We start from the raw sequence: 18,069 nt of genomic DNA on the forward strand, positions 1-18,069 counted from the left end.
TCAATAAATGCATGCTAAACTCTAAGTGGTTAAATAAATGTGTATAGATAGTACCAAATTTAGTGTAAAGTCTGCATCTGTTGCAAATTGACATGTTTTAATGGTTATAACGATCAGTGAGAACAATCTTTTCTTTAGGAAAATAAAGATGAATGGAACACAAGATTATTTAGACTTGAAATCAGACGAAGGTTTTTAACCATCAGAGGAGTGAAGTTTTGGAATAGCCTTCCAAGGGAAGCAGTGGGAGCAAAAGATCTATCTGGTTTTAAGATTCTACTTGATAAGTTTATGGAGGAGATGGTATGATGGGATAATGGGATTTTGGTAAGTAACTGATCTTTAAATATTCAGGGTAAATAGGCCAAATCCCCTGAGATGGGATATTAGATGGATGGGATCTGAGTTACCCAGGAAAGAATTTTCTGTAGTATCTGGCTGGTGAATCTTGCCCATATGCTCAGGGTTTAGCTGATCGCCATATTTGGGATTGGGAAGGAATTTTCCTCCAGGGCAGATTGGAGAGGCCCTGGAGGTTTTTCGCCTTCCTCTGTAGCATGGGGCATGGTTGACTTGAGGGAGGCTTCTCTGCTCCTTGAAGTCTTTAAACCATGATTTAAGGACTTCAATAGCTCAGACATGGGTGAGGTTTTTCATAGGAGTGGGTGGGTGAGATTCTGTGGCCTGCGCTGTGCAGGAGGTCGGACTAGATGATCAGAATGGTCCCTTCTGACCTTAGTATCTATGAATCTATTAAAAGTTATTTACATAACAATTAAGCGATGTAGATCAATCTATCCTGATGGAAGCTATAATAATCTGCTAGGCTAAATTTAATGGAGCTCAGACTTAAGTAGGCAAACACAGGGACCTTCTGTTGAGAGGCCAAGGCTCTAAGGCTATGTCTACACAGCAATTAACCCTAGGGTTAGTGGGACTCTAATCAGCTGACCCATGTCAGGGAGCCCCAAGCTTGAGCATCTACATTACATTTTAAACCTAGGTCAGGGATTCTCAAAACCTCATTGCGTCGCGATCCCCTTCTGATAACAAAAATTACGACATGACTCCAGGAGGGGGTCCGAAGCCTGAGCCTGCCCAAGCCCAGGATGGGGGGCCAAAGCAAAACCTTGAGCCCCACCGCCCTATGCGGGGAGGGGGAGGGGGGGCAAAACTGAAGCCTAAGGGCTTCAGCCTCAGGCAGGGGGCCTGTAACCTAAGCCTCACCACCCAGGGCCGAAGCCTGAGGGCTTCAGCCCTGGGTGGTGGGGCTTGGGCTTTAGCTTTGGCCCTGGGTCCCAGCAACTCTAAGCCAGCCTTGGTGACCCCACTAAAATGGGGTCACGACCCACAGTTTGAGAACCACTGACCTAGGTTAAGGATTTTCTGACCCGTGCTTGAACCTAGGGCTCTGGCATCCACATTGCAGTGCACAGACCCCAGTCAAAGTAACTCTGTCCTAGTGAGCCTAGCGCCTTTCAGCTAGTATTGACACACTAGCCCTACGAATGTGTTGCACTGTGGGAAAACTCTACTGCCCACCCTTTTTCCTGAGACAGTACTATTGATGGGACTCAAGTGCCCATAAGTAGCACAAGTATATAAACTGCACAATTAGCTCCTTTGGTGGCTGGCTCAGTAGAATGTCTGCAGTTTGAGAAGGCTTTATATTGAACTACCATCTAATCTGAGAATTGGGCTTTCCACCTCTAGGTGCAGTCACATTGGCAGTAAAATGCCACGTGCATCTGTTCAGAGGATAATTAGGACACTCAAACTATTAAAATGAAACTTTTGCAATTCTTAATTTTTAAAATGGTATGTTCAATGAAGGTGTTTTTCTTGTTTTTTTAATTTATTTTTGTCTATTTGTTTTGAAGTTTTATGTCAAACACAGGTTTCAAAGGAAAAACACACCCACCCAGCCTGGCTGCTGCCAGCTGCAGCCTGGTGAAGTGCATCTCCAGGGAAGAGCTAAAGGATCCCCAGGAGGCTGTGGGGAAGTTTAGGGGCTGACTCCCATTTGCCACGCTCACAGTACACACTGTTTGGGCACACCTGCTATACAGCCCCAGGGAGCGGAGTGGAGTGGAGACCAAGTGGCTCCCAGCCAGGGACGGGGAGTGGCCTAGGTTTTGGGGGTCATCCCTCGCATGGCCGTGCTGAGCCAGGAGCTTTGTCACTTTCCATCCCTGCAAGGCAGCTGCTTAGTCTCCACTCAACTCTGCCCCCATATCTCCTTGGAGCTGCATGTGCAAGGGCACACAGACAGCGTGCTCAAAAAAATCTGGCTGCATGCTTGTGAACAGGAAGCAGCTCTCTTTGCAAAAAAGCATCTTCTCATTGGTCTCCACTGAATACCCCACAGGATCTCAGATAGTATGCTTGCAGACTGGTGTTCAGACGACATTGGGTTAATGCTGATCTGAGCCGCTCATTTGCAAAGGGAAGTGTGGCTTCTGTTTGTAGTATAGAGTGCAGCAGACTGCACCACAGATTGTTGGTGTAGAGAGGTCTAACGAAGTTGCCCCAAAGAACTTTGGGATACATCTAGAGGACTTCCGGAACCAGAGTCAAGCCGGGGCTGCATGCATACAGGAAAGCAATAGGGCTTGGACTCTAGGTTAACAATTGGCGTGTGGATGCAATGGGGGTTAGGCTTGAACCCAGGCTCACATTGCTGTGTAGATATACCATAAAACATTATTTGCAAAGGAGATCAAGTTACAGTCCTACCCTCACCACCCTGAGGCCATGTTATAAGGCACCCTTGTTCACCACGGCATTCCCCCAAAAAAGCGTGACTTTGTGCTCAAAGACAGAAGTCTATGGTTATACTTTGAGTAGGTGAAGGAACTGCTCTCACTATTTATATAATCCATATCCAGTGCTCATCTTGTACAGTAAGGGTGTAGTTTAGAAATGCATAGATACATTTTAAAATTGTTAACTATACATTACAAACTTTGTAAAAGGTTGATTATTAGTTTGCTGATGTATAATTGCATAAATATTCTGATGATTCCACTCAGGTATATATAAATCCAACATCAGTTAGTGTGCTTTCCATTAGTAGTTTGAGCACATAATCTCTACAAGTTACTTAAAATATGAGTAAAAAGACATACCCACCCACCTGTGCATCAGCACAGTAGAAACCTGCAGACTTTATGAGTTTCAAGCAATGAAGGAAATATATTTATATCTATGTCATTTAAAATAGCTAAATATCCATACATTCAGACACTCAATATATTAATTTATGTGGTCAAATAAGGTCCACCCCTGATTAGCGTACATTTGTCTCATGTCTATGAATCCAGAAAAGTATTTCCAGTGTGCCAAATATTTGAACAGCATAACTCACCTGGTCTGTGTATACATCAGGTGATACCATCTTATTAAAGAAATCAGAACATACTGCTCCTGCTTGAAGGTAATAATGAAGGGCTGCTGAATATTGATTTGTTGCTACAGCGGGGAGGAAAAAGTTAGAATAACCTCAGAAATCAAAATGTAAACATTTGTAACAGCTTACAGAATTATTCACACTAATATTTAATACATCCATACACAAAATGGTGACAAATTTTAAAGTTCACTACAGTTTAATTCTACTTGAAGAATTACTCATCACCCAGGTATAAATGCATACATGTATATGGTGGTGACAATACTATAACCACTATGTGGTAAGACATTCTGCTACGAATACGTGAAACACTTAGATTACTCGGTAAGGCTCATTAACAACCATGAAGCCAAGAGTTTTAAGCAAGTTTCTCTTAATTATTTTTCATATTTTAAAAAGTTTTCACTCTGATGAGTTGGGGAGGGCAGGGGGACTTTTTAAAAATAGTTTAATTTGTACCACTATGCTTGCCCCTGGGGTTAATTTGCCACACTTCTACTTCACTCTGAATAAGTTCTCTGCTACACACAGGGGCTTCCAACATGCACCATTTGTAATATCAGAGCACCAACACACTGCCATAGCTGGACTGAAGACTGTCAGCAGGTGCTGCTATAGATTTTTATTTCAAAACATTCAAGGCCACAGTCAAGGCTTCACAGAAGATTAGTGGCCTCAAAGTGGATTTACAGGGTCCAGGACGGAAAGAACAGAGTCAAATGGCAGCTCAGGTATGGGGTGACAGGAATAAGCAAACAGAGCTAGAAATCAGATTGTAGATTTTGAACTCTGGCATTTTATCCGTATTAGAGAATGCTGACATTCCCAGTAACTGCAAGCACCTGAAATGCTTGTTCATACACTGTTGTACTCCTAATATTGCACAGATGTTCCTAGTACATCAGCTAAAAAAAAAAAATCTTGTAAATGTCTCCCTGCACTAATTCAGTTCAAACTATTGGACAGATGTGGACAGAAATGGCAAATATGGTCACTGAACTACTATATTTGATTTTCCCACTGCAGTCCCAAATGCTCTCATCCACTGCTCTCTCAGCTTAGAACACTGGCTCCACCACAACTCGACGCTTATCTGAATGGTTCTGTGCTGGCATGCAACTATTTTATGGCTCCAACTGGTACTACTAGTATCAGTACCACCCACTGTTCTTAGTAGAACCAAGAGCAATTTCCTCACCTTCGGAGGAAGAATGCAGGTTACATGCTGCTATTTCGAAGTGGGGAGCCAAGGAAGCAGTGCAGAGGCAGTTTCCTCTGCACACAAGCCCCTCCTGGTACACTCAGATTTGCTTGAATCTCTTAACATTCACAGATTCATGCAACTGACAGGTGCCTTATCATTCTGAGAGACTGTTCTTTCAAAAGAATTTGAATGAAACACTGCAAGTGGAAACTCAAATTTTCTAGGACCCATGTGGGCTTTTCCCCACAAAAGAATGGTATCTGACCCACGAACTATACAGGGAACATTACATACACCTTCAAAATGCAACAGCCATTTATAACCCAACAGTTTAGGGGAAGAAACACTTGTATCCAAATGAATCAAACAAGAAATGAATACCTTCCCCTTTAACTTGCACTATAGACATATGAATTGCTTTATAGCCCAAATCTTCTGTCCAGTGAGGAGCTAGGATAAGAACTGAGCAGACAAGGGGAGAAAGGTGGTAAGGTAAGGTAAGGTACCTTCTCTCCAAGCCTGTGGACCCACTACATAGAAGCTACTTCAGACCAATGGCTGAAATAGAAGCTCATGCCTCTAAAGCAGTCTTCACTTACACTAAGGAAACACCAAGGAACTGTAAAGTAGCAGATCCTCCCATATTTTGGCCTACCCAATCCCAATAACACCTCATGAAAATGACCACCATACTGCCTAGGAGTGGGCACTCCCTGCACAGTCCCCACTTCTCTGAATCTTGCATTCCACTCTCATGCAGCAGAATGGCACAATTTCACTGTCTGGGGAACCTCTGTACCCATGAATGGAGTGGGGAGGGAGCAGGATTTATCATGTCTTGCTTATCTTGACCCTTACAATGAATTTGAAGAACAATGTCTAAGCTGCTTAACTGGTTTTCCCTTACTATTTGATTTGCCAACATGGACAGGGCTGAGCTGGGTTATTAGAATCGTATTTTTAAAAACATTCCAATTTAGGCAGGGAGTTACCAACTCTGAGCCCTACTCCAGCAAGGGCCTCATAACAACTACATTTCACTAATTTTTTTTGGACCACTGAATACAAATATTCACCTGATTCTACAGATTGGTATATAAATTAGAGTATTAGTTTCTTAACTTTTTCCTTTAGCATTGAAGATTTGAAGTCCAATTACTTAAAGTTTTTAAAATAAATTAAAAAGAACCCAAAGCCCCATCCTGCAGGGTGATTCACATGACCACATGGAATCTCACTGACTTTAACACTGCATGCACTTCAAGATCTGCCCTTGCCGATCCATTTACATATTTGAGTCCAAAGTTAGTGCCATTTTTAAAAGCTCTGTGCTGTTTAAGCTTTTATTGATAAATGATTAGTATGTAAGATATAGCATACATCTTTTGCATAAGATCAAAAGCTATCAGGGTAAGTAACTCTGAAGACAGAGCACAGTGCATGCAAGGACACGCGGTGCGCGTGCACGCACGCACACACACCCACCCACCCACCCCCCACCTAACAGATGTTGGTTTCACTTACCAAAATAAATATCTGCCTGGATAATTAACCAGAAGTGGTTGTTTGAGTTTATAGTCAGGGCATAACTGACCAGCTCTTTTACGGTAACAGCTACAGCTTCAAAATCCACTGACTGAAGGCTAAAGGAAGAGACAGTTTTGTAATGTCAATCACTATATTGAAACAAACAAGCTGATTTCAGATCTAATTTAAAAATGAAGTCATTTTGCTAAAAAAAAAAAAACTAAACACCCCCTATAAGATTTACCAAACAGTATTTTATATTAATAGTTATCTTACTTGGGAATAGTTGATGGCCAAATAGAAATATGCTCTGCTGCAATATCATTCACAATGTCTTCCTAAGAGGAGAAAGACATTAAAATAGGAGTTACAGAAGCAAATATGCAATTCAAAAAAAGGAAGGATGATAATGATGACACTGTACTGACCCGAACGTTATGAAGCTTAACAAACAGGGATAATATTGTAGTCAAAACCAGTGGTTCCTATGATGGAAGGAAAAAAAAAAAATAGATTACACAATAGCCCATTTTCTCTCTTCTCAACATCAGGAATAGCCAAAGCATATCAGTGTTATTTCTTCCAGGACAGGTGTATCTCTCAATCGGTTTAAGACAATTTTACAAGGACTTTTGCAACAAAGAAAACTGACTCATAATAGTTGTTTGAAGACTTATTTACCCATGGAGATTAATCTAGGATAAGGAATAGTGTGAATTTAAATCAGATTAACTACTCCTGATTAGCTCCATGTGTGGATGCTCTTATTCCACAAGAAGAGTGCCTTATTCTCAATTAGCTTAATCCATTTCCAAAATGAATTAAACTAATTCAGAAGAAGAGCATCCAGCACATGGAGGAAATCAGGAATAGCTCCCTGTGTAGACAAGCCCTAAAAGACAGTCTCTTAATAAACTACTCAGGAAGATGTTAAATAAATGGTACTTATTTTAGGCCACTGTGCATATTTATTCCCCTCCTGGCTGTCTTCTGGCTCTTAAGGGCAATATGTACTATAATGCTCTACAAATAAAAATAAAAAAAACCATTACTTTCTGACTTGTGCATGTGTTTCTTGTGATCCAAATAGCAGCTGTCAGTCTTCCCCTTTGGAAGTATTTAGATTGGGGGAGGGGCGTATAAAATACAGTCCACATTGGACTTTAAGGTAATAGGGAAGGGGTCAGTTTGAACAGAAAAGACAGACAATTTAATCTGAATTCCTAATTGTAAACAAAGTCAGCTATGTCATCTTTAAGTGAATGCTGGTTTTATGGTTATCGTCTATTTATTAAAGTTTATCTACCTCATTCTGTGATCGTTAGCTTAATAAGATCTCTGCTGTCAGAAGCTAGTGGAATTTTAAGCAACCTATTCAGCAAAGCATTGTTCGTATGGTTAGTTAGATAAATTCCCAATTATATAATCTGCCATACAAAAATAATATTTACATAACACTCAACCTTTTCCAAAGTAATAGGTAACATGGTCCATGAAATATGTCAAAGGAAAGTGTCAATAACAAAATAGATGTTAAATTCTGCAACATAAAACTTACCCGTAACTTTTTGATAAAAGAGAGTAATTCATTCCTAAATAAGAGATACATGTTACATGTGTAAGGTATCAAACAGAACTGAAAGTGCATAGAAACATTTGTCCATCAGAAATAATACAGTAGTACTATTGAAATATTCTTAATTCCAGTTTTGTATATATACAGGGAGCATTAAGGAGGAATGCTAGTCATTGTTTTTCCTTTATTCCATTACCGACGTTGGACTGTTCCATTTTAAATGTTACACCAAGAACAATATTTTTAAAATTAATTTGTCCTTTGTTTTTATTTTAGCATAGTCCATTGCTTAATACATAGGGAGCATGAGGGAGCCTTAGGGACTGTTTACTCTAGAGATGAAATAGTGCACAGCAAGCTGGGGTGTAAATCTACAGCACACATACTGTACCACACACTAACTTCCTATGTGGACCCCACTGCTATGCATTAAAGCTCCCTAGTGCACACTGATCAGGTTGGCAAGAGCAAACAGGACAAATGCAGGACGGCGGGACAGGACTTAAAAAAAAAAAAAGGGGGGGGGGTTGGGGGGAGGGGGACTGTCCCGGCCAAAACTGGACATATGGTCACCCTAGCCATAGAATTTCCCATAAATAATTCCTAGAGCACATCTTTTAGGAAAACATCCAATCTTGATTTAAAAATTGTGAATGATGAAGAATCCACAACTCTTGATAAATTGTTTTAAAGATTAATTACTCTCATTGGTATAAATTTACATCTTATTTCCAGTCTGAATTTGCCAGTTTCAACTTCCAGCCATTAAATCATGTTATATCTTTGTCAACTAGATTGAAGAATCCACTATTAACTGTCTGTTGCCCCTGGAGGTACTTCAGACTATAATCAAGTCACCCATTTACCATCCCTCTGTTAAGCTAAATAAATTGAGTGCCTTAAGTCTATCATTATAATCAATCATTCTAATGGCTCCTCTGAACTCTCTCCAATTTTTCAACTTTTCAGTTTTCCATATAAGGCACTTGTGCCTAATGTGACTGTCTCCTAAATACTTTAAGAAGCTGCAGTGGGGATTGCTAACTGGCATGGACTGAATGATGTTTGAAAGCTGGGGACTTTGGCATGTCCCGGTACCAAGCTGAAGCTCAAAGGGGGAAAAAAAAAAAAATGTATAAACGAAGCTTAAAATGAGTATCACTACAAACTAATTAATTAAGCTAAAGAATTTTTCTCAATAAATTATTTCTTTAGAGGGGATCTAAAGAGAAAGGCAAGGAATAAGAAGAGCTCACATGTGCAACAACTGCTGACCAAGGGGAATAAGAAGGAACTGAGGGAGGGTCAGGGTAGCTTTGACTGTTATACCATCGACTAGCAGCACGAGTGTGCAGAAAGCACATGCAATGCCATGATGAATACTGCTATGCAAAAAGGTTCTCCAGCTCCAGTGCACTGGTGTGCAGACACCTGAAGTGGAATGGACATATACAATCACATGAAGAGAACTTTTAGTGCACGGCAGTAGAGGCCATGGTCAGTTACTGTGTGAACTACTCAACTTTTTCATAATTCTACAGGCTGGGATCAAAGCAGTGAGCCAAAGACTAATATGCAAAGGTATACTCTAGCTGTTTTTACTGTATATACAGTTGCTAATACTGCTGGACATTGAAATTCTCACCATCACACATTTCAAGCAAGGGATGGATCCTTTACCAACAAGTTCTAAATAATTTTCATATCAAGACAAGGTTATCACCTTTTATTGTTTGAACTGGAGGAGTCATAACAGGTTCAATATCTCAGTGTACATCTAGGCCTTGGCTCCCTTTTGCTTCAGAAAATATGTAAATCACAAGAACATAAAAAGCAAGCCTGTGTACCCTGTCCTCCAGCCAATCACATAGTACTGAAAGACAAAGCAGCCTGGTTTTAGATACATATTAACCAGATCAGCACAAGGATGGCTAAAGCATGGCCCACAAAGTTTTATTCTTAAACAAAGCCCTGCAAACGATTTAGTACTGAGCGCTGGCCTGTGAAGACCAGAGATCTAGCATATACTACATCACTGTAATCTGGGCAGAGGCCTGGAGACACTGGCTACAGACAAGCTGCAAATGGCTCTCAGTTGGACGTAGTGTGGGTGCCTCTGGGTTAAATCAAATAAAATTAGAGTCTCAGATATTCAAGGTGAAATCATGGGCCCACTGAAGTCAATAGGATTTTTTTTCATTGACTTCAGTGGAGTCAGGATTTCACCTTAAATATTCAAAGGCCTTGTCCACTTTTGGGAATAGCCTTGTTCAACAATCAGTATGACTATATCAATGCCAACCCCTAAGAGTAGGCAAGGGCAGGTGGGATTTGCACTGAATGCTCTTTAGTAAAAACACCCAGCCTGTTGTAGCTATGCTACTTGCTGGCCACTGATTGCTGAAAAACAGGGCAATTCCTGAATGAAGACAAGGACAAATTTAGAATTCAAAGATTGATTTTATTAAATAATTCATGGACACATACCTGTACATAATGCCTAATGTAGACTCTCTATGTTTTATTAAACTCACTCTGCCATCATTCCCTCGCTTGTGCTGGTTGGATACACTGCAGATCTGCACAACAACTTCCCAAAGGTCTTTAGCTGTCCGTCTACTTTCTTTGGGGCCTGGAAGTTCTTTGCATGTAGCAGCCAAAAGTTGCCCCAACTAAGCAAAACAAAACAGCAAAAATACAATGGCTAGAGCTTCTTTGCATATTTACAAGGGATAAAAGGGATTATTGGTCTAAATAGGCTATTTCATAACACAGTGGCAGGGATGACTACTCTTTGACACAGGCCATCTAACCGGGAGCTTGAGGAGCTTGCAAACTAATGCAACTAATTTTCCTAAAAGGGAGCAAACTGCAGATATATTTATTTTTAATACAAAGATGCAGCCGAGGGAAACCACAACAGGTCCAAGAAAACAATGCTCCATTCTTGATCCAATCAGAATTCAAGTAACACTGCAAAACTAATAGCTGCATTTATCTATCCATTCTAGCAAGCAAAATATGAATATAAAAAAGGTTAAAAATATCAACAGTGACTGCAAAGCAGGCTGAGTAGATCAGAAGATTTTTCACCACTAAAACCAATGTGTGTGTGTATTTTGCTTTAACATAATAATCTGATAATCATAATATTGTCACAAAAAAAATATTTTTGAAAAGTAGAACTCCAAAACGATAGGTGTCTGAATGCCACAGTTATATTTAACATATGGAGTTGGAAACTTAAAACCACTGAAGTTTATTAGGAAAATGAATAGCTCTATGAATACAACACACTTAAGGCCCAATCTTTAATCCCTTTCACACCTAAATTTCCTACTGAAATAATTCATGTCCCAAATATAATTGAGGCAGGGAACCCATTCACAGCACTAAAGAAAAGGAGTACTTGTGGCACCTTAGAGACTTACATTTATTTGAGCATAAACTTTCGTGAGCTACAGCTCACTTCATCGGATGTATTCGGTGGAAAGCTCATGAAAGCTTATGCTCAAATACATTTGTTAGTCTCTAAGGTGCCACAAGTACTCCTTTTCTTTTTTGCGAATACAGACTAACACGGCTGCTACTCTGAAACCTATTCACAGCACTGTTTCAATATTTGGTATAGGCAGATTACTCATTACTGTTTATGTCCCTCTTGTGCTAGATACTGATGAAACAAGATTGCTGCCAGGTCAGTGGACAAAGGTAGTGTAAGCCACATCTCCTGTCTCAGTTACTCTTGTAGTACAGATGGAATCCAGACACAAAATCAACCTTATTTCTAGATAATCCTGAATTTCAACCAACAGTGCTTAGTTTTGCTACACAGTATTTGGTTCTTTGGAAGACCTCTTCCCACTCATTACTGCAGTTAGAATTAAACTTGACAGAAACAATGAAGAATGACACATGCCTTCAAAAGTACTGGAGTCTTGAAAAGAAAAAGAAAAAGAAAAAGAAAAGAGGCATAGTATGGCATCTTGCCCCTTTCAGTCTGAACATCCATTACCTTCACATAAGGATTAGTCTGAACCAGAAGTAAAGGAACTTGCATAGTTAAGTATTCATTCTCCCGCCAGTTTAACATGAAGGCAACGCATTCCTCTGCTACAACTTGTCGAAGAGGAATATCTAGAAGAGATTTTAAAAAAATGTTTAGCTCATCAGCTAATATTAGGTCATGAGTTTTTTCCCCCCATGAAACACTAGCATTTATAAACATATCAAACAGCTGGGAAGATCTGGAAATAATTTCAGTTAAGACCAGGAGTTGTGTGGTTAGACCTACACTGTACCAAAACATATATATCCCCACGATAAAAGCATTTAAGCTTCTTATATTTTATAGTAGCAAACATGGTAGATGGATATAGAGGAGGCCTAATTTTTAGAGGAGATGAGCATCAGCAGCTTCCATTAACTTATCTCGTAGCTTTAGGTGTTCCATGCTTATGAAAAGCAGGCCATAGCATTTAGAAGATTGTAAACAGAAGTTGCAGTATCCAGCTTCCAAAACGGTATTTGTTAAAATACCAATGAACAATCATCAGAGAGAGAGAGAGAGAGAGAGAGAGAGAGAGAGAGAGAGAAAGAAAAACTCTCTCCTGCCAGGTCATTAGGGCACTCTCTTGGAACTTGGTTCTCCCTCATCCAAATCCCTGATCCAGTGTTTAATTATTTACATGAAGCAGAACATCTTCAAAACAGGAGGGACTGAGAGATAAACCCCAGAATACCCTTACAGCAGTGGTTAGAGAACTCAGCTGGGAGGGGACAGACCTGGATTTAAACTCCTGCTTTAGAGTAGAGATTCAAATGTGGGTTTCCCACATTGTAACTGTGTCCTAACCACTGGGCTACTGTGATAAAGTATAAAGGTATAAAGAGGACCACCATCTCCTCCATACATAGAGCCCATCACTTCCTTTGCTTTTATTTAAAAAAGATTAAAAAGTCTGGAAACAAAGTTACTCAATCCAAAACAAAGGTGGTGGTTGTTTTTTTTGACTTGCCAAAAATTCCAAATGATTTCAGCGAGATAAAGTGGGTGAGGTAATATCTTTTATTGGACCAACTTCTGTTGGTGAGAGACAAGCTTTTGAGCTTACACAGGTCATCTGATAAAGAGCTGTGTAAGCTCAAAAGCTCGTCTCTCTCACCAACTACTACCTCACCCACCTTGTGTCTCTAATATCCTGGGACCAAAATGGCTACAACAAAAAGCATGCAAAAAATGTGTTTCAGTTTGGGTCAAACCAATTTTTTCCCCCCTAAGTTGCCAGAGAACAAAAACCAGTTATTTGTCTAGCTCTATTTAAAGGAAATTGGCAAAGTGCAGTCCATGGAAAGCTAGCTCACCTCAAGATGCTAACACTCACTAAGACAACTAAAAATATATTTATTTAATACCTTACTATTTTTCATTATTGTTCCTGGTTATAACCTAAGCACTGAAGGTCACAGAACCCTGAATGTTCTCGCTTTTACAAATCTGTTACCATCTTTGCATTTTACTGTATCGTTCCTAAGAGATTGGTCAGCTACATTCTTACCAGGTACCCTCATTTCCAAATATCCTCGGACTCTGCTGATCAAATCAGAAGGAGGACGTTCTCCAGAAACCCCTGCTCCTGCTTCGTGAGTGTAAATATCTAAGAGCAGCATCTCATTCAGCATGACCTGGCGCAGCTTTGGAGAAAACTCTGTCACAAGCTCCAGGCAAGCAGCAAAAAGCTGCTTTGCATGGACAAAATCCTGTAATAAAGCACAGCATGTGTGAAAGTGACACCACTACTTTGGTTGAATTACAAGAAGAAGAAAAGTGTTGGAACATTGTTTTAATCTATTCTGGATTACTTCAAGTCTTGGCACCTATGTAATGGGAGTTGTGGATTCTTGCTACCTTTCAGGATCAAGCCCTAATCTTTGAATAAGAAGTAAGTAAATTTCAGATTGAGCCAAATATGCTACAGTAAATGTTATCAAATCCTGAAAGACACAGGGGTACTATAATCCCTAATTCTTCAAGCAAAATAAAAAGGTTCAGAAGAAAAAACATACTATAAAAGGAAAAAAGTCACAAGACTCAAGACACATTCTGGAGTTTTCTAGTTACAAAATGGTTATAGTTTCATCCTATCATTCATTAACCAGGAACTATGAGGCAAAGAAACAGGGTTTCAATGTCGAATATTCATTCAAAAGAATCCGCAAAAGTGTTAGCTAGTTGCAAGAAGTCTTTTCCAAATTTAGATAAATTACTGTGTTAATCATTAATGTGTCCTAAGCAAAAACTCCACCTTAATGAATTTAGCCCCACAATACTTCAGCGAGTTCAGTATTATGCCCATTTTATTGGTGGGGAACTAAGGCACAGAGATGTTAAGTGACAAGCCCAGACTATAGAACAGGGGTGGGCAAACTTTTTGGCCACATCTGGGTATGGAAATTGCATGGCGGGCCTTGAATGCTCACAAAATTAACAATTCAGAGATATTCAAATAAACATTATTTAATAAAGATACATTTTAGTGGAAATAAACAAAATCTTACTATTATAAATATATCATAACAACGTATTACAATAATTAAAACAAACTTAACCCCTTTCCACGCCCTCTTTGATTATTGTGAATAATGCAGCTGGCACTCCCTGGCCAACTACTCTGTTTTATCCTCAGCAATGGAAAACTGACACTACTAAAACAGCAGAATCACCCTAAGCCAACAAGTAGCAGGCATACGAGCTTGCATGTTCCAGGCTGATGGCATGTGAGGCGCATTTGGGTTATGCAGCCGCAGTAACGTGTGCCCTCATGCAGGTCCCACCTGAACACATGGGAGCACCGGGTGGGCAGAGTGCGGCAAGCTGCTGACCCCACTCCCCAGCTGGAGCACTGGAGCGGGGTAAGCCACTAACACTGCCGGGTGAGCAGAGTGGGGCAAGCTGCCGATCCCACTCCCCAGGGGCTGGATTAAGAGGTCTGAGGGGCCGGACACAACCCACAGGCTGTAGTCTGCCAACCCTGCTATAGGAAGTTTGTTGCAGAGTTGCAAATAGATTAAATGGCAGGGAAAAAAACCCAAACCTTTATTAACAAAGAATCAGGGTTGTCCAGTGATAGCTACGTCCTTCCAGAATACTGAATTTAGAAAAACTCAGGATTCTGAAAACCAGGAAATATCAGATCCTGGCGCACACATGTGGCAGGGACCCCCAGATCCCAGCTCACATGGCGGGGGGGGGGAGGGGAATAGAGAGAAGGGTCAGATCTCTGAGTTAAACATTCCCATTCCCATCTACTCTCCCATTCCAATCACCCTCACCCTCCCACTCCACGTTTACTTCTGTAGGTTTAAGAAACTAGTTTCTGCACCTTCTGTATATTCTGTTGTTCTCAGATTACATTTCCTCAAAATAACACCTCCCCCCACTTTGACAGAGCAGATTGGAGTAATTTTGAGCTATTTTTAGTTCAGATTTCTGCCCTGGTTTGGATCTGAACTCAGAGCCTCACATGATGCTCAGACTTGATGACTGTAGTATACCCTCGGAGCAACCCAGACACTGTGATGTACAAGTAGTTTTCGAAATAGATTCTCTGCACACTTGCTCAGTGTAATGCCTTAGGCATGTGAACATTAGCGTACATAACTGGAGAAGCAAACTGCTTCAAACATTTTAATCAGATTTCCCCCCCGAAGGGTTGATATGTAACAGGAACTCTGTTGGGGCAACCCTAGGGCATTCAATGATCAGAGTCCTGCTCTAATCTCTATCTGTGAGCAAAAAACATTGCCAAGATGTGTCAACTTTAAGAAAAGCTGCTTTTCCCTTAGTGGCTGTATCTTGGGAACAAACTCCTTGGTCAAGAGGCCCAAATTTGAATCAGTAACAACAGCCAGTGCCCCCATGAGGCACACCACATTTTTAGGCAATTTGTTTACTCATATGGATTTTAGAGCACTTAGAACAGTCAAGCTTTAAACACAAAGCTGGTCTTAATCTTAACAGCCGTGATATAATCCTAGATCTCTTGACTCCCAGGTCCTGTACTTCAAACCCTACTCTATGCTTTTATTTGTATGTTACAAAAGAATACACCTCATTTAGTTTATGTTCTTATTACACCAAGAATACATCTACTTTTATCAGTATGTACTAGGCTATTCCTACTGCACAGCAGTTTTTTCATAAGCAACTAAAATATGGCAGAACTTATGTATAGTTGTCAAGTCTTATTGAAAAACAGGATATTTTTAAGGGAGAATGATCTGTATTATTAAACATCAAGACCATGAACTCTTTATTTATATATAGTTTGCTCACCTTAATTGCACTGCAGTGTAACCCCTTTGCCATCAGGATGTAGACCAAATCTCTAGTCAAGTTGTCTTTAATTCCTAGGATAACACTGCCATAAACATTTGGTACTTCCCACTAAGAGATAAATATATACAATATTTGAATGAGAACAGATTTTTTGAACTGTTAAACCACTGTAAACATTAGTGACCAAATTTGTGAAAAAAAACACACAAAGAAAAGAGCAGTTCCTCACATGTCATTTCTAACTCTTCAACATACAAGATTAAATTTCTTATTAACTGGATGTGAATACTACAGTTAAAAACTCTTCAAACGTAAGTTTACACAGGGTTCATATGCAAATAAAAACACACTAGTTGCTCCACATGACAAAGTACACAAATCCCTTGGTATCCTATTTTGTTGATTTTTTGAATATTTAATAGTCAAAAAGAAAAAAAAAAAAGATTTTACTCAACTGCAAATGGAAGACAGCTTTTTTGCCAATTACTAGTAAATTACAGAAATTTAAGTCAAAAGAGCAGAATGGTAGCATTTTTTTAGGTATGGATTTTAAAATAAAAATAGAGACTTAAGAGAACCAGAGACTGTATTATAGACAGTTTCATATTTAAAAGCAATTTCTAACTAACTCAAGGAAGCAACATGATAAGCATATCAGAGTAAGATGTGCAATACTTTACACATCTATAACTTTTTACAGAAAATATAGAATTCTTAGCTATATCATCATCTCCTCCATTATACAGACAGGGAACGAAACAGAAGTTAGCAAGTTACCTAAGGTGTCACAGTCAGAAAAGGAGAAAAAAAAATCAGAATCCAGGAGTCACGACAGTCAATCTCTTCTCCAATTACTGCATCACATTCCCAAAGTGAAAGGAGTTTACAGTATGCAACTACAGTAAAACCTCAGAGTTACAAACACCTCAGGAATGGAGGTTGTTCATAACTCTGAACAAAATGTTATGTTTATTCTTTCAAAAAAGTCTACAACTGAATATTGACTTTATACAACTTTGAAACTTTACTATGGAAAAGAAAAATGCTGCATTTCCCCCCCCCCCCTTTTTAGTAGTTTATGTTTAACACTTCACTGTACTGTACTAGATTTCCCCACCCCCACCTCTGCTGCTGCCTAATTGTATACTTCCGGTCCCAAATGAAGGTGTGTGGTTGACTGGTCAGTTCTTAACTCAGGTGTTCGTAACTGAGTTTCTACTGCACATAATTGGCTATACTATGAGAAATATTTTACCTTGCTAGAAATTGTCCAGAATTGGCGTTCTGACGTCATGCCATGCAACTCAATTAAAATCTGGCGAATCCTCCAGGGATCCACTGATAATATAAGCTGATGTTCCAGCTGGCCAATATTGACACTTGCTGATGCTAGAAGAGAAGATTGCTAGATTTGTAGATTTTTTTTTTTTGATTTATAAGATACACCCATCACATAGTACCTTGGTGAAGAAATAAGATTTAAAAAAAAAAAAAAAAAAAAACATAATACACTAGATGGTCACACACTTGGTTACTTTTGTAGACCAAGTATACTGCACACACCAGGAGCTTCTTGCACTCCTCCATTCCCCACAACAAGCTTCCTGAATATCAACCTTCCACCTCCCTGTATTTCTGGCATTTCCTGCAACCTTGGCAGCCTAACCATGCCAAGGACTCTGTTTCGCATTCACCTTTCCCTCCATACCATGGGCTGTTTGTGCCTCTCTGCATACCTCCAAGCCCACTGCTGCCACCCCCTCCCCACTTTTGTCTGAGAGATAAGTCATTATATGTGTCAGCATTTTTAAATGGTATTGGAAATATGGGAAGAGCCCAGAATGGGTATTTTCATGCTGGAAGATGTTAATGGATGCCCTCAACTAGTTCTTGATCAACAGACAACTACAGAGGTGGCTGAAACTGCTGGATCTGAAAACCGGATGCCAGGGCACCGTGTCCTCCCTTTTCCCTTCTCTGCTTTCTAATTTGCACGCCACTCTCTCCAAAAA

At 39.9% G+C, this 18,069-nt stretch overlaps 1 protein-coding gene across 8 annotated transcripts in view; it reads right to left on the reverse strand.

Moving 5' to 3' along the window:
* Positions 1-18,069, reverse strand: part of INTS8 (integrator complex subunit 8) — a 73,236-nt gene that overhangs the window by 13,738 nt on the left and 41,429 nt on the right. For 5 of the 8 annotated variants that reach the window (XR_006278713.1, XM_043507580.1, XM_043507582.1 and 2 more), the window contains 10 exons: positions 17,313-17,446; positions 16,055-16,165; positions 13,278-13,479; positions 11,639-11,856; positions 10,207-10,391; positions 7,702-7,735; positions 6,572-6,628; positions 6,420-6,481; positions 6,141-6,259; positions 3,368-3,471 (listed from right to left, as the gene is read on the reverse strand). Coding sequence is in view for 6 of the 8 variants with exons in the window: in XM_043507580.1 (XP_043363515.1) it covers positions 3,368-3,471; positions 6,141-6,259; positions 6,420-6,481; positions 6,572-6,628; positions 7,702-7,735; positions 10,207-10,391; positions 11,639-11,856; positions 13,278-13,479; positions 16,055-16,165; positions 17,313-17,446 (1,226 nt within the window). In the remaining 2 variants the exon portion in view is untranslated. The remainder of the gene's footprint in view (positions 1-3,367; positions 3,472-6,140; positions 6,260-6,419; positions 6,482-6,571; positions 6,629-7,701; positions 7,736-10,206; positions 10,392-11,638; positions 11,857-13,277; positions 13,480-16,054; positions 16,166-17,312; positions 17,447-18,069) is intronic. The other 3 variants (XR_006278715.1, XM_038389448.2, XM_043507581.1) reach the window with 2 other exon arrangements.

Source organism: Dermochelys coriacea, chromosome 2 (assembly GCF_009764565.3).
Source record: "Dermochelys coriacea isolate rDerCor1 chromosome 2, rDerCor1.pri.v4, whole genome shotgun sequence".
NCBI classification, from domain to species: Eukaryota; Metazoa; Chordata; order Testudines; family Dermochelyidae; genus Dermochelys; species Dermochelys coriacea.